Source organism: Protopterus annectens, chromosome 13.part0, assembly GCF_019279795.1.
Source record: "Protopterus annectens isolate FY-2018-M chromosome 13.part0, PAN1.0, whole genome shotgun sequence".
Taxonomy (NCBI): domain Eukaryota; kingdom Metazoa; phylum Chordata; order Ceratodontiformes; family Protopteridae; genus Protopterus; species Protopterus annectens.
Genome location: NC_056747.1, coordinates 102,912,746 through 102,936,070, shown reverse-complemented (window position 1 = coordinate 102,936,070; position 23,325 = coordinate 102,912,746). Strand labels below are relative to the sequence as shown.

General features: G+C 46.7%; 1 protein-coding gene across 3 annotated transcripts in view; it reads right to left on the bottom strand.

Annotated features, from left to right (window-relative positions):
* The window catches only part of HNRNPM (heterogeneous nuclear ribonucleoprotein M), a 278,079-nt gene that overhangs the window by 33,963 nt on the left and 220,791 nt on the right, over positions 1-23,325 (bottom strand). For all 3 annotated transcript variants that reach the window (XM_044090678.1, XM_044090679.1, XM_044090680.1), the window contains 2 exons: positions 7,850-9,057; positions 7,286-7,337 (listed from right to left, as the gene is read on the bottom strand). In XM_044090678.1, the coding sequence (XP_043946613.1) occupies positions 7,286-7,337; positions 7,850-9,057 (1,260 nt within the window). The remainder of the gene's footprint in view (positions 1-7,285; positions 7,338-7,849; positions 9,058-23,325) is intronic.

Below are 23,325 nucleotides of genomic sequence, written 5' to 3'. Positions count from 1 at the left end.
TAGACTCAGAGTACACCATCAATGACATTCAAAACAGGAGGAATAGCCAAAGGTCTATGCTGAGGTAAATGCAAAAAAGTTCTTAATCTCTTCCTGGAATCAGAGAATTCCTGGCCCTGCCATTTGAAATGCTCTCTCATGGAGTGAAGGTCTCCCCAAAGGACAGCTCTTCAGGAGGGGAGGCAGAGGGAATAGATTCCTCTGCATCAGAATCCTCGTTGGCCGTAAAGGCCTCCTCCTGGTAGTCCGATAGAGCAGAGCCATCTGAGGCCTCAGAGGACTGGGGATCAGTGGGCTCAACCGTGGGCCTTTTGTCTAGAGGAGGTTGAGAGCCCCTGTCCGGATGTGGCTGAGCCTCTAATTATGGAAATAGGGTCCTCAGCTAAACTTAAAATCTGTGAACCTGTAGTGGATTCCTGAGGAATCGCCTTGGGAGGTGGAGATTTTGGCTGTTTAGCAGCTTTAGCCCTTGTGAATGCCTTTATGGACATGGATGCAGGAGGCCTGGCTGCAACACGTGCTGGAGTAGTTTTGTCTAGAGAAATGGTGTCGGATATTTCCAGGACACCAGTTTCATTGGGAAATTCTATAACAGACTCAGAAGAGGCCTCCGGGGCCGAGGTTGTCGGTTGTGCGGTTTCGACGGTCGGAAGTACCAAGGACTCGGTTTCTGCCGAGACCAAGACACTCGCGGTATGCCTAGGCCTGGTTTCAGCCGAAACCACGGTCCGCGTGGGTCTGTCCTTGTCCTTCCGTTTTTTTTGGTTAAATGGGAAGTCGGAGTCTCCGACGGCATATTGTAACAGAAACTAGCCCAAAAAATTTCCTCTGCAAACTCCGCCCGATGCCTAAGAGTGCGTCGATTGAAGGTAGCACAGGCTGTACAGGCCGAGACGTCGTGGTCTGGGCCTAGGCAGGGGAGGCAGTAAGAGTGGAAATCCTTATGAGGTATTTGTTTCCTACAAGTTAAGCAATTATTAACTTTAAGCGTTTGATCTGACATCGGCTGAGGCAAGAAAGAGTCCCCAACGGGGTACTTAGCTTTTGAAGTCTTCGGTAGCTGAAGTTACAGGAGCTGGCCGACCGGCACTTGAACTGCTTCTGCTTCGGGCACCACGCGGCAAGAAAGACTGAGGAAGATGGCGCCGGCTGACGCTTTTATACCCCAGGCGCTGTGACGGGGAAAGGGCGACATCAGCCAACGCCGGAACCAGACTTTGGAATCCGGCCAACCGAAGGGCTGCCTGAGGCAGGACAACCCATATGTAAGGACTGCAGATGCATCCTTGAAGGACATCAGAGAATCTTTTTAACTAACTCATAAATCCTTCCCAGTAGAAGCTATCTGGGAGAATGAAGGATATGACTCCCGGGGAAGAAAGTCTGACCAGCCTAACCATCACTGAAAGTAGAGAAACCATGCAGTCAACCAAAGGGTCCAAATATCTGGGCGAATTATCTCACATGGCAGAGAGAAGGTCCTGATGCTTGTGCCACTATATCCAGACAGATACAAATGGATTAGAGGATTTGAGTGGGGGGGGGAGAGCTGAGATTTGCTGTAGCTCACTCAGTTGAAGACCCTCTAGTTGGTGCCAAAAGAAGAATCAACACTCTTACACTTAGTGCCTCTGCTTCTGCATTACAAGTTATCCTCCAGCCTGTCTTATTCCAGCAAGGAGTACCTGCTAGCCCTTTCAGTACATCTGCCCATGGGTATTTTTTTTTCATGACCTTCCTGCATGCAGTCTTGCAGCAGAACTTTGCCAAAGTCTGGTATGCTGCTTTACTGACATGAAACAAGCTGGCAGTTTACTTCACTGGCAAGGGACTAAAGTGCTGGAGGTAGGAGTGGTATACAAAACAAACCAGGAAGCCACTGAGGTATGCAGAGTCACAAGCTACTTTTAAGTTCAGTTAAACAGTAGTGAAATCAAAATAGTTTACATCTGCCAGTGAAAACTAACACAAAGGGAAAAAATCTATAAAGCTTTACACAAGGTATGAATACAAAACCAGAATCAAGATACCCTTTGCTGGGCATTGTTCAAGTTGTATGCAACAGCCTTAATCTTGCTGAAGCATGTGCAGGGTTCATAGGTTCATACTAGGCTATCTGCCCTAGGGCATTTATAAGCCTAGCCAGTGTGTGTGTGGCTTTCACCACCCCTTAGGATGAGAATACTATACCCATTAGTTTGCTGTGCCTCTGTCCAGCAGTGACACAGAGATGATTCCTAGGGTAAACCTACGATCTCCCATCCACTCGTCAAGATTTCTCTTGAACAGAGTCAGTGAGGGGCTCTGCCTCACATGGACTGGGATTCTGTTCCATAGTGTAGGGAGTCTCTGGGTGATGAATTTGTCCCTCCAGCACGTCCTATTTATATCCGTATTGAGGTTTAAGTCTCTTGCTCTCGTGGCTCTGGTGGATTTGGATTTTTTGAGGTGAAGCATGTCCATTAATTCCGGGTTGGACATGGCCTTGTATGTCAGGCACAGATCACCTCTGAGCAGACTGTATGCGACTGAATAGAGCTGGAGTTTCTTCAGTCGGGCATCGTATGACATATGTTTGAGCCCCTTTATCCTTTTGGTGAGGAACTTTTGGGGTCTTTCCAACTGCTGCAGGTGTCGGGTAAGGTACATTCGAATGGGCGCTGTACTCAATCATTGGTCTGATAAGTGAAGAGTACAGGGGTACAATGACCTCTCCTGATCTGGATGTGAATCCCTTCATGATCAGGTGGGCAATGTAGATGGTCTTCCTAACCACTTTGGCAATGTGAGTGTCAAAAGAGAGGTTACTGTCAACTTGGGTCCCCAGGTCCCTGATAACTTCTTCCGTGTTTAATGGATTACCACCTATGTGGTAATTAGGGGTTACCTTGTTTTTCCCAAAGGGTATGACTATACATTTTTTGGCATTTAGCTTAAGGCCATGGCTCTGGCACCAGTTATCCATTTCTATGAGACCTCTCTGGAGGATGTCTGTGTCTGATGGAGTGTCAATTATGGTGCCCAGTTTGCAGTCATCTGCAAATTTTGTCAGCCACAATCCCCCTATGTTTGCCTGCACTTCAGAAAAATAAATGCCGAACAAGAGGGGGCCCAGGACTGAGCCCTGTGGGACACCGCTTGTGACTGGCTTAGAGTCTGACATGGCACCAGCAACTCTAACCCTGTGTGTTCTGTCCTTGAGCCAGTTTGCAACCCATCTTGTGACATATGGGTTTACATCTAAGCTGGTGAGCTTTTCTATGATGCCCGAGTGGGGTATTGTGTCGAACGCTTTTGCTAGGTCAAGGTAGGCTGTGTGAACTGCCTTACCCTCATCAATGGCCTTAGTGACTGTTTCGAAAAAGTCGACCAAGTTCAAGAGGCAGGATCTGCCCTTGACAAAGCCAAATTGGATAGGATCCAGTGTCTGTAGGTCCCCAATGTCTTTATTTATGAGTTCCATTATGATCCTCTCCATAGCTTTGCAGACAAGGCTTGTCAAGCTTATGGGACGGTAATTTCCAGGGTCCGTAGAAGCACCGCCTTTGTGGAGTGGGACCACAGTTGCCGTACGCCATTCTTTGGGTACGTATCCTGTAGTAAGGCTAAGATTAAACAGCAGGCTTATGTGTAGGTTTAGTTCCTCATCGAGTTTGTGTAGCACACAGCCGGTGACACCATCCGGTCCCATTGATGCTGTGTTTTTTGCTTTAGAGAGAGCAGCTCTCACCTGGGCATCTGAGATGTTTGGGAGGCTAGACTCTGGTGGGATAGATATTTCTCCTTTTGGGGGGGGAGGGAGGGGAGAAATTTGCACTGAACCTGTCTGCCAGTATGTTGGCAATGTCTGTGGGTTCAGTGATTTTTTTATCATTTTGGACTAATTCTGAGCATATCCGGGAGTTTCCACCCAGGTTTCTAACATAGCTAAAGAAGGCCTTATGATTGTCTTTTGTGTCATTAGCGATTTTTCTCTCAAAGTTGGCCTTGGATGATTTTGAGTGATCGTAGTTTTTTGCTAGTATTGATCAGAGATGCCTTTCCTTTTAGGGATTTTGCTCTGTCATGTAGTAGCTTTCTCTTCTTGTTGTAGAGTTCGTTTATGGCTGGGGTCCACCAGACCGGGCGCCTGCCTTTGGTGGAAAGGGTCTGGATTTTATTAGGGATTGCTTGATCCATACATTCCTGGCGGTGCTCGTAGAAGGCATCTGTAAGGGTTTCGGCAGCGTGGTTTGTGGCTTCCACTGGCTCGGGGGCCTTGAAGGATACCACTCCAGTCTTAAGAAGTGTGAAGTTTGCTTTTGAGAAGTTCTTCACTGTGGTCTTTTTTGCTGGGGGTGGGGGTGGGATGTGGATCTCCAGTGAGATTAATTTATGGTCTGATCTCACCAATGAGGGATATACTTCCGGTGTGGAGCATTTTGTCCCCATGTTTGTGATGATCAGGTCTAGTATATTTTCTCCTCTTGTGGGAATGGTGACTAGTTGTTCCATAGCATTTGAGTTTATGACCTCCAGGAACCTCTGGGCTAGGGTGTTGGGGCTTGAGTAATGTTCCCAGTCTATGTTTGGGTAGTTGAAGTCACCCAATATGATGGTGTTTGGAGAGGCATTCATACTCTCCAGTGTCTTCAGGAAGGCTGTGTGGGTTTCTTGAGTTTAAGAAGGTGGTCTGTAGCATGTTACAAACTGTAGGGCAGTTTTACCTATGGTTAATTGCACCTGGATGGTCTCCGATGCTTCGTGCGTTGCCACTAACCTGGAGGTGTGGGTATCCTTTATGAATATGGATACTCCCCCTCCTTTTGTGGTTCGGTCCGGAGTTTGGGGCTGGAACGCATGATATGAGGTATAACCTGATAGTGCTGGGGTGCTCTCAGGAGCCTTGAACCAGGTTTCAGTCACAGCACAGACATCGATGTTCTCCATACTGAGGAGGGCTTTGAGGGCGTGCATCTTGAGGTTTAGACTTCTGGCATTGAGCAGTATTACCCTTAGTTTTTCTCCATTTTTGTTTTCTAGGCGGTAGGTTTATCATTTGAGCCTTGCCTAAAAAAGGCACTATGGGGGTGGCAAGAGCCTTTGCCAATATCCGAAAGCCCAGGGGTGAGAGGTGCAAGCCGTCCCTTGCGAAGCAGCGTGGCTTGTCAAGCATGTCATCCCAGGCAGACAGACATTGGATCCCCTCAGAATGACACCAGTAATTAAGCCAATTATTAAAGCTGATCATTTTGTCTCTGTATTGTGGCATCATTCTTGGTGAGGGTAGGATACTGCTCAGGGTCAGGATCATACTGGCCTGGGCTACATAATCTGAGAGCTCCTCTGTCTCTTTTCATGTAGTCCAGGGAGGTACGTCTCAGGTCATTCACACTGGCATGGACAATGACTGAGTCATACTTGTACTTGCTGTGGAGTGACCTGAGTGCTTGTGTTATGTGGCGGATTCTAGCGCCTGACAGGCAGCTTACTGTGATCTTTTCCTTGTTCAGTCTGGTGAGTGGGACGTCAGTGTGTCCGACTATGGAGTCACCTATAACAAGTGTGTCTGGCATTGTGTTTGGCCTTAAGGGCTGTGACTGTTTAGCACACTGACTTTGAGAACTATGTGTTGCATGTCTTATTGTCTTGAGGTGGCAGTTGCTTGGGTGTCTGCTTTGGAGGCCTCTGTAGTTTTGGTAGATTTTTGATCAGTGCCTCCGAGTAGGTCTGTGTGTTTATGTGTTTGTTTTGCAGTTGTGATAGTTCTATGTGAAACTGGGTTTGTGGTGTGCGTGGTTTCCTTCTCCTCCTGTCTGGTCTTGCCAATCCTGAGTTGAGAGAGCTCAGCCTCCAGTTTGGCTATATAGTTGCATCTCTCATGTATTTGTGTTTTGTGGGAGAAGGAGTGGGTTGTCTGTGTACATGAGGCAATTATAACATTGCCTCAAGATGCCCAGATTCACCAGCTGAACAGGAGAGGACGCTAGCAACTGACCCTTCGACATGCTAGAAAAAGTGAAAAAGTTTGCTGTGTAACTGAGTCAGAAGGGACCTATAGGGAAATGGGTACTCAAGGGGATTCTAGGCTAATGTAGTACTTTTATTATACAAGTACTTTACCTATATAAAAATGCTTTAGGAGCAAGTGCTGAGCTTTTGAGACAGAGAATAGACTGTTTAGATTGCAAGTAGAGAAGTTCTAAGGGAAAAATTGAAGAGCAGACTTTACGGACCCAGAAATAGTTTAACTGGCGCTGCCCAATGGTGCTCTATGGGCAACGCCAAGCTAAAGCACACAAAAGCGTGCTAAAGCGGGCTTTATAGCAGGGGGTTGAAAAGAGCTAGGAATTGACCCAAAATGGCCAATAGACTACAATTTTCTGGCTGGAACCACTGCTCTAGGGACAAATAGGCTGCTCAGTGCTCCCCACTCCCACTGGTGAACAAAGAAGCTTCCCTTTATCCAAATAAGGATATAGAATAGCACAGGAACCAAGCCACAGCCCAGAGATCAGCAAACTCTGAAGACTGGACTATTCTAGTTCAGTAAGGCGGGAAAACATTTTTTTTTTTTGCAGAAAACAGAGGAAAAACAGACAGTAAATGCTATAAATGCTTTTAAACGGCTAGCGCACTTGAAGTGAAAAGTGAAAATTAAAGTTATATGAGATCCATGCCAATGTTTTATTAGCACATGGTGGGACAAACAGTAACATGGTGCTTTCTCAAGCTGTCTACTTGAAGCTGAAAGACTAGCAAAAATACTTTAACTTGCTTCCTAATTTAAATCTACATGCGGTTTCCAACTGATTAGAAAGTTGCTCACCTGCTGTGAACACTTCAAATATCTTGACATTTAAATAAATTTATGAAACAGTAAAAATCCTGCAAGGGCAGTCCATAATATTCTACAAGTTTGCCTTTCAAGAGGTTAATTCTGTCAGAATCCCCTTAAAACAGCACCTCTGTTGTATGCGATTTGGCAAAGTTCTTAGGGGAACTGAAACTGGTTTATAACTACCACTCTTTCTCCCAAGCTGATCTACAAATCATTATGGTTTATCAACAACTTTCTAATTATCGTGCCTCTACTACATCACCCTAAAAGGAGCAGCAGCATGGGCCTCATACAGCAGAGACCCCACTGCTGCAGAAGTCACAGGATTAGACATTAACATGATCCCTGAATTGAAAGGATATATAGCTGTGCTGCTGCTTTTCATTTAGAATTACACAAGTAGACCAAGGGGAGCAAATCTAGCACAGTGATCGATCAGAACCAAGTATAACAAATATAACTTACCACATTCACTAAATTTCTCTTTCAACATTTTCCAGGTAAAGTCGAATGAAAGCTACATTAAAAAAAAAAAAAAAAAAAAGTTCAAGCAAACAAGAAGCACATCACACAATGAAATACATTTCTTCTTGGACCGCAAAGGGTCTATATGCAAAAATCAGCAAGTTCACAACAATACAATCCAAAACGTTGATGGCACTGCAGTAAATGCGACCTTCTCTTGGTAGTCCCCAAACTTTGGGAGGTTACATACCCAGCCACTTTTAGTTGAGCACAACTGATGGTACAGTTATTCCCTAAAGTAAATTACTTCTACTCAGTAACTCTGATGTTACAGCATAACCAGTCCTTGCATACCGTTCACACTACTATACTGTACACCAAGTGCAATACAGCTAGTTTTACTGCCTGTTTGCATTCCCTAATGCTTTCTCTAGGATGACCTATTTTGACAAATGCATTGCTCCAGTCAAGTATCACAGATCTAACAAATAAACTGGACAAAATTATAAAACCATTAGCAATTAATACAATTTCTGGAGCAAGTACAGCAAAATACAGACTTACATTTCTGACAAAGATTTGGCATCCTTTTTTTGGTCCTCCGGCAGAAGAGCCTCCAAAGCCGCTTCCAAATGAAGAGTCACCAGGTCTATCAAAACCACCTCCCATCCCTGGTCCCATCCCTGGACCCATCCCTGGACCCATCCCTGGACCCATCCCTGGACCCATCCCTGGTCCCATCCCTGGTCCCATGCCTGGACCCATGCCGGGACCCATGCCGGGTCCCATGCCTGGACCCATGCCGGGTCCCATGCCGGGTCCCATTCCTGGACCCATGCCGGGTCCCATGCCTGGACCCATGCCGGGTCCCATGCCTGGACCCATGCCGGGTCCCATGCCTGGACCCATGCCGGGTCCCATGCCTGGACCCATGCCGGGTCCCATACCGGGCCCCATGCCTGGACCCATTCCAGAGCCCATGCCTGGACCCATTCCAGAGCCCATGCCGGGTCCCATGCCTGAACCCATGCCGGGTCCCATGCCTGAACCCATGCCGGGTCCCATGCCAGAGCCCATACCAGAGCCCATGCCGGGTCCCATGCCTGAGCCCATGCCTGAGCCCATTCCGGGTCCCATGCCAGAGCCCATGCCGGAGCCCATGCCAGAGCCCGAGCCCATGCCAGGACCCATACCAGGTCCCGAGCCCATGCCAGGACCCATACCAGGTCCCATGCCAGAACCCATGCCAGAGCCCATGCCTGATCCTGTGTTAGAACCCATTCTATCTACATTGCTGGGAGGCATTCCAGAGCCCATTCTATCCATATTACCAGGGCCCATTCCAGCAGATCCCATGCCAGGCCCCATTCTGTCCATATTGGAACCCATACCCATGCTTCTATCTACATTGGAGCCCATCTGATCCATACCTGATCCCATGTTATTGCCCATTCCTGAACCTGGACCCATTCCAGGACCCATGCCAGGGCCCATTCTATCACCCATTCCAGATCCCATTCTGTCAACACCTGAACTCATATTCATTCCTGGTCCGACACCAGATCCCATTCTATCCATCCCAGATCCCATACCCATGCCTGGACCCATGTTATTTCCTACCCTATCCATGTTATTAGGGCCTACCCTGTCCATTCCTGGACCCATTGTAGGGCCTACTCTGTCCATTCCTGAACCCATGCCCGGTCCTACTCTATCCATGCCAGAACCCATGCGGTCAGGTCCCATGTTGCCACTCATGTTCATTCCGCCACCTAAACAAGGGAGGGAGGGAGAGAGAGAGAGAGAGAGAGAAAAAAATTACTAAAGCATTACAAACATCTGTAGTGTAGTTTCACAAGCCTATTTCCTTTTTACTACACATCACACATTACATTTAATCTGAACAGTAATTTTTTTTTTGGGGGGGGAAGAGACAGGCTCAAGACTAAAAAACCTCATTTCTTGCAAGACTAGAAACCACAGACATGTTTAAAGGAAAAAGTTATGTTCTTACCATAACGTTCCATGTGAGTAGTTCATTTCGCCTTTGTTCTTTACACGTGGGGTTCAGAGCCGATCCATCAGCTTAGAGTCAGCCACTTTCCAAGCTCAAGATCTTTGAGTAACTAGAGGCACAGTTCCTATCCCAGGGTGCTCTCCTACCAACCCCAGATCTAGTTTGCTGAACCAGCAAGAAAAAAAAACACACTAAGCATCCAAATTACAAAAATGTACATAGTACATAACTATTTACAATAGCTAAATCTGGCTGGAAATAAGGACACTAGCAAGACCAACCAGACCACCAGTCATAGCAGTTCTTCCTTAAACTGGAGGGGGAAGGTGGGAGGGAGTGTAAGAACAATGGTGAGATGAATAACTCGCATGGAACGTTATGTTAAAAACATAACTTCTTTATGTGAAGTTGTTCAATCGCGCAGTTTGTTCTTTACACGTGGGTAGCGTCCCAAGAACCCCAATCCTGGGCGGCTCACGGGAGTACAATCCTGAGAACGGTGGAACCAAAGGAAGCCCTGTCCACTTTGTAATGAGTGATAAACGTATGAAGTCTGGACCAAGTAGCAGCTGCACAAATGGTGTCTAAAGGTAGACGGGCTGCATGGGCTAAAGACGTAGAAACAGTCCTGGTAGAATGAGCTTTCACCTCACGTTCTAAAGGTTGTTTAGCTGAAGAATAAACAAATTTTATACAAATCAGAAATCCATTTGGACTATGTGCCTTTGGATACAGACAAAGCTTTCTTATTGTCTGCATAGGAAACAAATAGCTGATCAGATTTCCTAAATTCTTTTGTTCTGTCCAAATAAAACCTCATTGTCTGTGAACATCAAGCTTATGTAACATGTACTCCATTCTATTAGCATGATGTCTGAAAAAAAGTAGAAAGGTCAACAGACTGATTAGGTGGCCTAAGGTGACAAGTTCCTTCCAAAAGGGCTTTACATAATCTGTGGGACAATTTTAGAACCACTGCATCCCACATGGAAGTTAGATATGGCAGCCAATTGAACCCTTATCGTAGAAGCTGCCGCACCATCGTGAAAGAGCGAAGTCAAGAATTCCAGAATACTATGAATAGGGGCGACATAAGAATGACATTTGCGGTGGTGCAGCGGTAGTGATGTTGCCTCACAGCAAGAGGTTCTCCCGTTAGATTCTCGGCTGGAATGCAGGGAGTGCCTTCTGTGTGGAGTCTGCATGTCCTCCCCGCGGTTGGGTGGGTGTTCGAAAGACATGCGTAAATGGGCGTGAACATCAAGCTGGCACCTCAGCATTTGTGAAATCAATTGCCAGTCATTAGCAGACCGGAGTTCAGCTGTGGCGACCCCAAACCGGGAAAAGCTGAAAGACAAACAACAAAGGGGCGACATGGGGATCAATACCATGCTGAGAAGCCTCATGAACAGATCGCTTCCATTTGCTGTTATAAAGTTTCCTGGTGGAGACAGAGGAAGCTAAAATATGTTGAACTGCTGGAGACAAATCATGTGACTTGGGTAGGTTGGGAAATGGAGCAGCCAAACTGTCAGATTGAGGGAGACAAGAGAGGGATGAAGAACTCCCGACGAATGAGTCAGAAGGCCTGGTACTGGGTCCAGAAAGTACAGTTTTGTACCTACCATAAATGTAGATGTTGGGAGTGCTAATACAGCTGCAGTCATAACAGATGAGTTCTCCTGCAGTCAGGCGGGTCCTCAGTCGGCCGAATTCCAAAGTCTAGGTCTGGCGTCGGTTGTCGTCACTTCTCCCCTGACATCAGTGCGCCAGGGGTATAAAAGAACCAGCCAATGCCATTTTCATCAGTTTTTCTTGCCCCAGATGTCAGGTGCCCCCAGAAGGAAGGCAATACATAAATTTGTGTAATAAAGCAATGCAATATAATCAAAATACAGTAGTTGCAAGCAAATACACCATAAAAGAATACCCCAATCAGGTTGTATGAGGAGGTGTTAGCCAATAGGCCTGTCCCAAGAGGGGAAGGAGGGAGGGAAACCTGGACTGCAGCTGTATTAGCACCCGAACATCTACATTTATGGTAGGTACAAAACTGTACTATGTTCATCGTGCATACAGCTGCAGTCATAACAGATGGGTAGAATCCCAAAGCTAAGAAAGGGGAGGTAGGCAGAATCCCAAAGCTAAGAAAGGGGTGGTAGGCACTAGGTGGAACTAGGAGGAGCCAGAATGCCCTGCAAGACTGCAGTGGCAAAGCCTGCTCTAGTTTTGGAGTATAATGGTAGGTGGTAGTGCTTGGAGAAGGTATGCACAGAACTCAGTGGCTGCTTCCAAAATATCTTTGGTAGGAACTCCTCTGAGGAAAGCTGCAGAGGTAGCTGTGGCCCTTGTGGAGTGAGATCTGATTAGCAGGTACAGTTTTACCATGAAGAGAGTAACAAAAGCGTACGCAGTGGGCTATCCATTTTGAGATTGTCTGTTTGGAAATTGGCTTCCCTTGAGCTCCTATAGCATAGGACACAAAGAGCTGTTCTGATTTTCTGAAAGGCTTTGTTCTGTCCAAATAACGCAGTTGTCTGTGGATGTGCAAGGAATGTAGTAGTCTCTCCCCTTTGTTTTGAGGATTAGGGTAAAAGGTAGGTATGTGTATAGCCTGATTCAGAGCTACCCTGGATACCACCTTTGGCATAAAGGACGGGTTGGTTCGTAAGGAAACTCTGTCCTGATGGGAAGATAAAAGGCTGCACAGCCATGAGGGCTTGTAGTTCCGATACCCTACGAGCTGAGGTGATAACCAGAAGGAAAGCTGTTTTCCAGGACAAATATTGCAAATCTGTTGAGGCAGCTGGCTCAAAAGGAGGCAAGGTCAGCTTTTCTAGAATGAAATTGCGATCCCAAGCAGGTATTGGTTGTTTCCTTGGGGGGTTTATATTCTTAGCCCCTCTGAGGAACTGTCTTAAGAGGGGGTGAGAGAATAAAGGTGGATCAGTGTTGTATTCTGCAGAAATAGCTGAGGCATGGATTTTGATGGAGGAGAATGAAAGTCCACTGCTTAGCAGCTCAGCTAGGTACTGTAATATTTGAAGTAAAATCAGTTTTCCAGGATTTTGGCACTTTTTCTCATTCCAGGCACAAAACCCATTTTGCGGAGTAAGCTTTTCTAGTAGACGGCCTTCTGGCCTCCAAAATGACATACTGCACCTCCTTGGAGAGTAGGGTCTGTTGTGATGTTAAGGAATCTTCCATGCGGCCAGATTGAGTGTTTTCAGCTGACTGAAGAGTTTTGAAGCTGTGCGGAGTCAGAAGAAGAGGCATTAGACGTAGGGTCCATGAAGGGAAATGCATCAGGCTCCTCAGGAGTGGGTACCAGTGCTGTCTTGGCCAGTCTGGAACAATGAGAATCATCTTTGGTCTGTCTGCTCTGGTTTTTAATAGAACTTTGGGCAGCAGAGGAAGAGGTGGAAAGGCATAAACTGTCATTGTTGTCCAACTGAAAGAGAGCGTCCACTCTACAGGCCTGTGGATGAAAAGTCCTTGAGCAGACTTTTGTCAATTGGTGATTTTTGTGGGAGGCAAAGAGATCTATGTCTGGCCTTCCCCATGCTTGAATTATCTCTGTAAAAACTTGAGGATGCAACTTCCATTCGTGTGGATCTGTCATATTTCTGCTTAGGTTGTCTGCCAGCGTGTCTTCCTTGCCTGGCAAGTACTATGCTTGAAGTTCGATTTGTAATTCCAGAGCCATGTTCCGAAGTTACATGGCCAGCCTGCATAGGGGGTATGAATGGGTTCCTCCCTGTTTGTTTATGTACCACATTACTGTGGTGTTGTCTGTCCTTATCAATAGTTGACCTGGATGCAGAAGGTCTTTGAAAGCTATAATAGCATTTATTACTGCTAGCATTTCCTTTTGATTGATGTGAAGGTGCTTTTCTTTTTGGGACCATTTGCCCTGAATGCACCGATCTGTCATGTGTGCCCCCTAGGCGTAGTCCGAGGCATCTGTTGTGATGACTATTTGCTTGAGGATTGAAGAATGGGAGACCTGTGTTTGTTTGGCATGCTTGAGCCTATCACAGATATTCGTTTTGAAGACATGGAATTAGTGGTATTATTGTTTCCAAACTGTGGCTGTGTTGAGCCCATAGGTTTTTCAGGTACCACTGAAGTTTCCTCATATGCAGCTTTGCACATGGGATTAGTAAGATGCAAGATGCCATGAATCCCAGAGCCTGCAGGATTTTCTTTGCAGTCAGCCTGGTGAAATTTGCTAGTGTTCTGAAGTATTGAGTTAGTTGCCCCTGCTTCTCTGGCGTGAGGTAGGCCATCTGGGTGTTTGTGTCCAAGTTGGCACCCAGAAAAATTATTTTCTGAGAGGGTATTAGCCTTGATTTCTTTTTGCTGACTGTGTATCCCAGAGAATTCAACAACATTATTACAAAAGCCAGATGTTTCAGAAGTATGCGCTTGCTGTCCGCTTGGATCAGGTAGTCGTCCAAATATGGGTATATTTGTATCCCTTGAAGTCTGCAGTAGGCAATTACTGATGCCAGGCATTTCGTGAATACTCTGGGTGCAGTAGATAAGCCAAAGGGCAATGCAGAGAATTGATAATGGGTTGAACCTGCAAGAAAACTGAGGTATCTTCTGCAATTTTGTCTGATTGGGGGGACATGCAGGTATGCCTCGAGGTCCAATGTTACCAGCCAAGACTCCTTGCCCAGCATGGGAAGAAGCTGCTGTAATGTGAGCATCTTGAATTTTGGTACGAGTAAAAATGTGTTTAGGATGGATAGGTCCAAAATAGGTCTCCAATCTTTTCCCTTCCTTGGTACCAGGAATAGTCTGAAATAAAAACCTTGACCTTGTTCGTGAGTAGGTACCTCTTGAATAGCTTTCATGTCCATGAGATCTGAAATTTGTCTTTGTGCCTCTGCCCTTTGATTGTGTGGCAGGTTTGGCATGCCTCTCATTTTTGGAAGGGTGTGAAAATGGAATCTGTAGCCTCTGTTTATAATGTCCAGGATCCATTTGTCTTGTGACAATATGCCAATTTTTGGAAAATAATGCCAGTTTTCCGCCTAAGGGTGCTGACATTTGAGCCTTGCTTGGCATGCAAAGGGGAAGTCATTGGGCTTGCTTTCTGAATGGCTGCGAACTATCCTCACCACCTCTGTGTAGGAGCTTGCCATTGTCTGCCTCTAAACGATCCTTGAGATTGCCCTCCGCCCCTCGGGCGTCTGTATCTACCTCTTTGGGGTCTGTCCGTGGCTGGAAAGGACCAATTTTTGGAAGGCCAATTTCTACTGAAATGTGGAGGCTGTACCTGTAGAAAATCTTTCACGGTTTGCATTGATTTAGCCTTTTCCTCCATTTTCTTTAATACCTCCTCAGCTTTAACACCAAATAATACATCCTTTTGTAGAGGGGCATCTAGTTATTTAGCTTTGACATAATCTGGTAAGGTTTACTCCTTGAGCCAGGCATGTCTACGTATGACTGATCCTGTAACAGCAGCACTACATGAGGCCTCTAAAGCATCAAAACCACATTGCAAGGTATGTTTACCCACTTGTTCTGCACTATGCATCAAATCCTGCAACTCCTTCAAGTCTGGTTGTTCAGGTTGTGACATTTTACTTCTCAACTGTGATAACTGAAACTGTTGGTACTTTAGCATATGGAACTGGCAGTTTAATGCCCTCATGGTTAAGGTGGCCGAGGTGTATACCTTTTTCCACACCTTTCTAAGGATCTGGAATCTCTCTCTGAAGGTAATGGGTTTTTAGCAGTGGAGGCCTTAATTCCCTTGGGGCCCTGTGAGATGGTTTCTGGGTCAGCCGCATGGCTTTTGTATAGGAATTGGTGTAAATCAGGAACCCGGTAATACCTGTCAGGCTTGACTGGAGCTGGAGGTAAAGAATCTGAGTTAAGGCTGGCCTCTGAATACACGTCATCTAGTATGTCTAAGACAGGAGGTATAGCCAGAGGCCTGTGCTGAGGGAGCAAGAGGAAATCCCTGAGCCTTTTCTTGGAGTCTGAGTACTCTTGGCCTTCCCAGTGGAAATGTTCCCTCAAGGTATGCAAGGTTTCCCCAAAAAAGAGTAATCCTCGGGGGGGGGGGGGGGGTTTGGGGGGGGATGAGGGAATGGACTCCTCTGCATCAGAATCTTCAAAAGGGGAGTATTTAGGGCCCTGTGAAATAGTTTCAGGATCAGCAGAGTGGGCCTTGTAAAGAAAATTATGTGCGTCTGGGACCCTGTAATACCTATCGGGCTTAACGGGGGCCGGAGGCAGAGTGTCAGGGATCATACTAGAGTCAGAATACACATCATCAATGACATTTAAAACAGGAGGAATAGCCAAAGGTATGTGCTGAGGTAAATGAAGAAACGTTCTTAGTCTTTTCCTGGAATCAGAATATTACTGGCCCTGCCATTTGAAATGCTCTCTCAGAGTGAAGGCTCTCCCCAAAGGAGAGCTCTTCAGGAGGGGAGGCTGAGGGGATAGATTCCTCTGCATCCGAATCCTCGTAGGCCGAATAAGCCTCCTCCTGGTAGTCCGAGTGATCCGAGCCATCAGAGGCCTCCTCTGAGGAAAGGGGATCAGGGGGATCTACCCTGGGCCTTTTGTCTAGAGGAGGTTGGGAGACTCTGTCCGGATGGGGCTGAGAGCCCCTGATTAGAGATAAGGTCCTCTGCTAAGGTTAGAATCTGTGAACTAGAAGAGGATCCCTGAGGAATAACCCTGGGAGGCATGGCTTTAGTGTGTTTAGCAGCTTTATCCCTGGTGAAGGCCTTAATGGACATGGATGCAGGAGGCCTGGCTGCACCACGTGCTGGTGTAGCCCAGTTTCTGAAGGCAATTCTGTAACCGACTCGGTAGGAGCCTCCGGGGCCGAGGTTGTCGGTTGTACTGTTTCAGGGTTCGGAAGTTCCAAGGACTCTGTATCAGCCGAGACAGATACACTCGTGGTAGGCCTAGCCGCGGTTTCAGTCAAAACCGGGGCCGGCGTGTCGGTCCTTGTCTTTCCGTTTTAGTTAAATGTGACGTTGGGGTTTCCGACGGCATTTTATATGAAAAACTAGCCCCAAAAAACTCCTCTGCGAACTCCTACCGACGTCTAAGAGTGCGTCGGTTGAAGGAAGCGCAGGCTGAACAGGCCGAGATGTCGTGGTCTGGGCCTAAGCAGGGAAGACAGTAAGAGTGGAAATCCTTATGAGATATTTGTTTCCCACAAGTTAAACAATTAACTTTATCTGACATCGGCTGAGGCAAGAAAGAGTCCCCAACAGGGTACTTAGCTCTTGAAGTCTTCGGATAGCTGAATTACAGGAGCTGGCCGACCGGTACTTGCGAACTGCTTCGGGCACCACGCGGCAAGAAAGACTGGGGAAGATGCCGTCGGCTGACGCTTTTATACCCCAGACGCTCTGACGTCGGGGAAGGGGCGACATCAGCCGACGCCGGACCCAGACTTTGGAATCCGGATGACCGAAGGGCTGCCTGAGGCAGGACAACCCATATGTGATGACTGCAGATGCATCCTTGAAGGACATCTCTGTCTTGATGAAATATGAGGAAAGGTTCCACTGCCATTAGTGCCTGTAATTCTGAGACTCTCCTAGCAGAAGTTATTACCAGGAGCAGGGCAGTCTTCCAAGATAAAAACTGAAGGTCTGCAAAGAAAGCTGGTTCAAAGGGAGGTAAAGTTAGTTTTTCCAGGACAAAGTTGAGGTCCCATGTTGGTGTAGGAGCTCTTCTAGGTGGTCTAATGTTTTTTTGCCCCTCTGAGGAACTGCTTTAGAAGAGGATGTGAAAATAAAGGTGGATTTGTCGTAGTGAGCTGAAATAGCTGAAGCATGGATTTTAATTGAGGAGAAGGAAAGTCCTTTGTGCAACATCTCTGCTAAATACTGCAGAATGTGAGGCATATGAGGCTGAATTGTGTCTTGGCCTTTAGCTAGGTTCCAGGCAGAAAACCTTTTCCATTTGTCCGAGTAAGCCTTCCTGGTGTTTGGCCTCCTGGCTTCCAGAATAACATCCAGAACCTGCTTGTGAAAGAGGGGCTGGTTGGATGTTTAAAAGATTCGCCATGCAGCCAGGTTTAAGGGTTTTAGCTGGCTGTGTAGAATCTGTTTGTTTTGCTGCATGAGCAAATGAGGTATTTGAGGCAATATCCATGGTGGGCTGAGAGCCATATTCTTCAATAGCGGGTACCAGTGCTGGCGTGGCCAGTCTGGGGCTATGAGAATCAGTCGAGGTTTCTCCTTTTTGACCTTCAAAAGAACCTTTGTGAGAAGAGGTAATGGAGGGAAAGGCATATGCTGTCAGGTTTTTCCAACTGAAGGAGAGAGCGTCCACTTTCCAAGCTTGATGGTGGAATGTCCTTGTACAAAATTTTGTCAGTTGGTAGTTTTGAGGACTGGCAAACAGGTCTATATTTGGTAGGCCCCATTTTTGAGTTATTGTAAATATTTGTGGGTCTAGCTTCCACTCGTGGAGATCTTTGATGTTTCTACTTAGGTCACCTGCCAATGTGTTTTTCTGTCCTGGCAGGAATTGAGCTTGTAACTGGACTTGGTAGGCCAGAGCTGTGTACCATAAGATTATTGCTTGCCTGCAAAGAGGATAGGAATGTTTATGTACCACATTACTGTGGTGCTGTCCGTCTTTATTCAAGTTGTCCTGGATGTAGAAGATCCTTGAAGGCTGTCAGAGCTTTCTGTACAGCTAACATCTCTTTTTGATTTATGTGCAGTTTTCTTTGTTCTGCAGTCCATAGGCCTTGAATGCATTGCCCTGCCATGTGTGCCCCCCAGGCATAGTCTGAAGCGTCTGTTGATAGTTTGCCTGGTTGGGGGCAAGGTGAAAGGCTGACCCTTGTTGAGGTGACATGCCTGTGCCCACCATAGAAATTCCTGTTGAAGGCAGGGAATGAGAGATATCACTGTGTCCAAGCTGTGGCTGTGTTGAGACCATACACTTTTTAGGTACCACTGTAATTTCCTCATATGCAGTTTTGCAAATGGTATCAGAATGCAAGATGCCATGAAGCCCAAAGCCTGCAGAATTTTTCTTGCAGTTAATTGGGTCTCTGTTGCCATTGTCTTGAAATAGAGTCAGTTGTAGTTGCTTGTCTGGTGTAAGATAAGCCTTCTGGGCCGTTGTGTCCAACCTGGCACACAGGAATGTCATTTTTTGTGAGGGTACTAGTTTTGACTTTTCGTTTACTGTGTACCCCAGACAATTTAGAAGATACTTCACAAAAGCCAGATGATTTAAGAGAATGTCTTTTCTTTCTGCTTGGATGATGCAGTCGTCCAGGTATGGATATATCTGAATTCCTCTTTGTCTGCAGTATGCAATTACTGGTGCCAGGCATTTTGTGAAAACTCTGGGCGCAGTAGATAAGCCAAAGGGCAGTGCAGAGAATTGTTAATGGGTTGAACCTGCAATGAAACTGAGGTATCTTCTGCAACTATGTCTGATAGGGACATGCAGGTATGCCTCCTTGAGGTCCAACATTACCAGCCATGCTTCCTTGCCCAACATGGGAAGTAGCTGCTGTAGTGTTAGCATCTTGAATTTTGGGACTTGTAGGTAAGTGTTTAGAATTGAAAGATCCAGAATTGGTCTCCAAGCATTGTCCTTTCTGAGTACTAGAAAGAGCCTTGAGTAAAATCCTTGGCCTTGCTCTTGAATCGGTACCCTGTGAATGGCTCTCATGGCCATGAGAGCTGTAATTTGTTTTTGAGCCTCTGCCCTTTGATTTAGTGGCAGGTTTGGCATTCTTCTTTTCATTGGCAATGTGTGAAAGTGGAATCTGTATCCTCGTAAAAAAATGTCTAAGACCCATTTGTCCTTTGTGACCATGTGCCAGTTGTCCGCAAAAAGTGCTAGTTTTCCACCCAAGGAGGCTAACAAAAGAGCTTTGTTTGGCCAGTCGAGGTGCAAGTCATTGAGTATGCCTTCTGGTGGGTTGAGACCAGTCTTCTCCTTTCTGGGTTGGAGTGTCCCATTGGCGAGGTTTATACTGGGCTTGTGGTTGTCCTCTGCCCCTTGGGCGCATGTATTTACCCCTCTGAGGTCTGTCAGTGGCTGGAAAGGACCTATTTTTTTGTTGGTCAGTTTCTGCTGAAGCGAGGGGGTTGTATCTGTAGGAAATCTTTTGACTGTCTGCATTGATTTCGCCTTATCTTCCATTTTCTTTAGCACTTCTGCTTTAACTCCAAAAAGAACATCCTGCTGTAAGGGTGCATCCAGTAGTTTTGCTCTGACATGATCAGGTAGACTTTGTTCCTTTAACCAGGCATGCCTACGTATAACTGATCCAGTGACAGCTGCTCTGCAGGAGGCCTCCAAAGAATCAAACACACATTGTAAAGGTATGTTTGCCCACCTGCTCGGTGGCGTGCAATAAATCCTGTACTTTTCAATTCAGATTGTTGGGGAAGGGAGGTAATATTTTGTTTTAACTGACAGATTAGAAACTGCTGATACTTGAGCATATGAAATTGACAATTTAGTGCTCTCATAGCTAATGCGGCTGAGGTGTAAACCTTTCCCCCCCACCTGTCTAGTGCTCGAGTCCCTCTCGGAAGGTACTGGGTTTTTAGCCATGGAAGCCTTAGCCCCCCCTTGGGACCCTGGGAGATGGTCTCTGGGTCAGCTACTGGGCTTTTGTAAAGAAATTTGTAGGAATCGGGTACTCTGTAGTATCGGTCAGGCTTAGCCGGAGAAGAGGGAGAGTGTCTGGGTTGAAACTGGATTCTAAATAGACATCATCCACAATGTCCAAAATAGGTGGGATGGCTAGAGGTCTGTGTTGGGGGAGTAAAAAAACTGAGCCTTTTCTTGGAAAAAGAGAAATCCTGACCTTCCCAGTGGAAATGTTCCCTCATAGTGTGTAAAGTTTCCCCAAAAGAGTAGTCTTCAGGAGGGGAAGCTGAGGGAATAGAGTCCTCAGCATCAGAATCTTCACAAGGAGAGTAGGAATAGTCTTGGTCTTCAGAGGAATCCGAAGAAATACACAGTTGCTCAGAAGAAGCAGAATCTTCCTCTTGTCTAGGCCTTTTGTCAGGAGGAGGCTGTGAACCCCTGATAAGAGAAATCAAATCTTCAGCCATTTTGAGCATTTGTTTCTTAGGCATAGGGCCTTGAACAGGAGACTGAAGTGCAGTCTTTTTAGCTTTAGAAGGAGTCTTAGACTTGGAAAACGTTTTGACTGAGTCTCGTCGGTCTGAAAAACGCCCTCAAAAACCAATGGCGTTTCCGAAGCACTGACGTCCTTAGAAGGTATATCGTCGGAAGGGCCTGAAGTAAGGCTGCGTCGGCCTAGTACATTCCATCAAAATATCCGTAGCGGTCTCGGGTTCCAGGACTGCGGTAGTTAGGGGCTGCGTCCGAGCCTCACTGATAACCGGAGAACCGGACACCGGATCAACAGAGGCCTCAGAATTGGGTTTAGGCCTTGGCTATCGGTCCTTGTCCCTGCGTTTTTTGTGCACACCGGTAATCGGTATTCCGATGGCATGTTATAGTTAAATTTTCTACCAAAAAAGTGTCGTGCGAAATCGCTTTTTAATAGTACGCTTATTAAACCTAGCACAAAAACGACGAGTGATGTCGTGACCAAGGCCTAGGCAAGGTATGCAATAAGAATGAAAATCCTTAGGTGGTATTTGCTTCCCACAAGAAATACAATTGTTAACTTTTTCTGATATCGGTCTGAGGCAAGAAAAGTTTCCCCAACGGGGTACTCAGCTTTATAGAAGACTTCGGTCTGAAATTCGAATTCGATAATCTCAGGAGTCGGCAGACTGGCACTTGCAAACTGCTTCTGCTTCGGGCACCGCGACAAGAAAAACTGGAGAAAATGGCGTCTGTTGCAGTATATGTACCCCGGGCGCACTGACGTCAACGATGAGGCGACAACAACCGACGTCTGACCAAGAGTTTGGAAATCTGTCAGACTGCGGGACCGCCTGACGACAGGATAACCCAAGTGTGATGACTGCAGCAGGGTAACACGATGAACATCTTGGAGCTGATGCCTGAAAAGTTTTGCCAGCTCGGATCCGAATACCCATATGTGCAGAAAGAATGAAGTTAACTACTTCAGATTGTATAGTTATCCCCTTTGGGAAAAAACATGTACCTGTGAATTACCATATAGGTGGCAGTACACTAAACACCGAAAGTGTGATAAGAGCCTCAGGGACACAGGTGGACAGTGGTCTCACCTTCGATGACCACATCGCCACAACAGTCAGGAAATCCTATGTTGCACACCTCATCACTAAGGGCTTTTTATCCAGAAAAAAAGGAGGTCATTGTCCTACTGTACTCATCCCTCATTAGACCCATTACAGAATACAACACCCTGTTTGGTATGTACTCAAGACATCTACAACTGGAAAGGCCGCAGAAATAAATCACCAAGAATCACAGGCCTAAAGCAGATGCCCTACACTGACCGCCTTAAAAAACTACAGCTATACTCTGTCGCATATAGTCCACTCAGAGGCGATCTCTGCTTAACATACAAGGCCATGTCAAACCCAGAGCTGTTGGACATGCTACCCTTAAAGAAATCCCAATCCCTCAGAGCTACACGCTCCAGGAATCTAAACCTTGTCATCACAATAAACAAAACAAGCTGGAGGGATAGGTTCCTGACCCAGAGTCTCCCCAAATTCTGGAATAGCTTGCCCATACATGTCAAGCAGAGTGCCTCTTTGGCCCTCTTCAAAAGGAACCTTGAAGATGGGATGGGAGAAAGGAAATTCACCCCGGGGATCACGTCAGTCACCCGGCTAGACAGGGGTCCAGGGAAGTAAATAGTGTGGGAAGAAATAGTCAGGGAATTGTTATGGCTAGGCTTGTATAGGCCCTAGGGCTGATAGCCTAGTACCAACCTATGTACGAGTTGCAGAGGGCAGGAAATGCCACAAGAATACTGCAACATAGGAATAGAAGGACATCTCGTCACTCAGGGAGGAAGGACTTTTTATACTAAATTTTCCAGTTTCCCTCCTAATGCTTCACAACATCTTGGGATATGCAGAGTCCAAAGTCAAGATGTCCAGCTGTAGAAGCAGTGCGACTGGTTTTCTTATGGTCATGTGAGAAGCAGGGAATACTCAAACCTGGCATAAATCAAATAAAATCCGGCTCGCTGCGTACGTCGGTCTCGCTCTGTGCGGCGGTCTCTGTCAATCTCTGTGTGTGCGTGTGGGCGTCGGTCTGAGTGCGTCCGTCTCTGTGTGTGTGCGCGTGTGTCTGTGTGCGTCAGTCTCGCTGTGTGTCTGTGTGTGCGCGCGTGTGCTGGTGTGTCTGTCTCTGCGTGCGTGTGTCGGTCTGTGTGTGCGTGTCGGTCTCTGTGTGTGTGCGTGTCTCTCTGTGTTGGTTTCTCTCTGTGTGTGTGTCTCTCTGTCTCTCTCTCTCTCTCTCTCTCTCTCTCTCTCTCTCTCTCTCTCTCTCTCTCTCTCTCTCTCTCTCTCTGCTCTCTCTCTCTCTCTCTCTCTGCGTCTCTCTCTCTCTCTCTCTCTCTCTCTCTCTCTCTCTCTCTCTCTCTCTCTCTCTCTCTCTCTCTCTCTCTCTCTCTCTCTCTCTCTGCGTCTCTCTCTCTCTCTCTCTCTCTCTCTCTCTCTCTCTCTCTCTGCCTCTCTCTCTCTCTCTCTCTCTCTCTCTCTCTCTCTCTCTCTCTCTCTCTCTCTCTCTCTCTCTCTCTCTCTCTCTCTCTCTCTCTCTCTCTCTCTCTCTCTCTCTCTCTCTCTCTCTCTCTCTCTCTCTCTCTCTCTCTCTCTCTCTCTCTCTCTCTCTCTCTCTCTCTCTCTCTCTCTCTCTCTCTCTCTCTCTCTCTCTCTCTCTCTCTCTCTGCGTCTCTCTCTCTCTCTCTCTCTCTCTCTCTCTCTCTCTCTGCGTCTCTCTCTCTCTCTCTCTCTCTCTCTCTCTCTCTCTCTCTCTCTCTCGTCTCTCTCTCTCTCGTCTCTCTCTCTCTCTCTCTCTCTGTCTCTCTCTCTCTCTCTCTCTCTCTCTCTCTCTCGTCTCTCTCTCT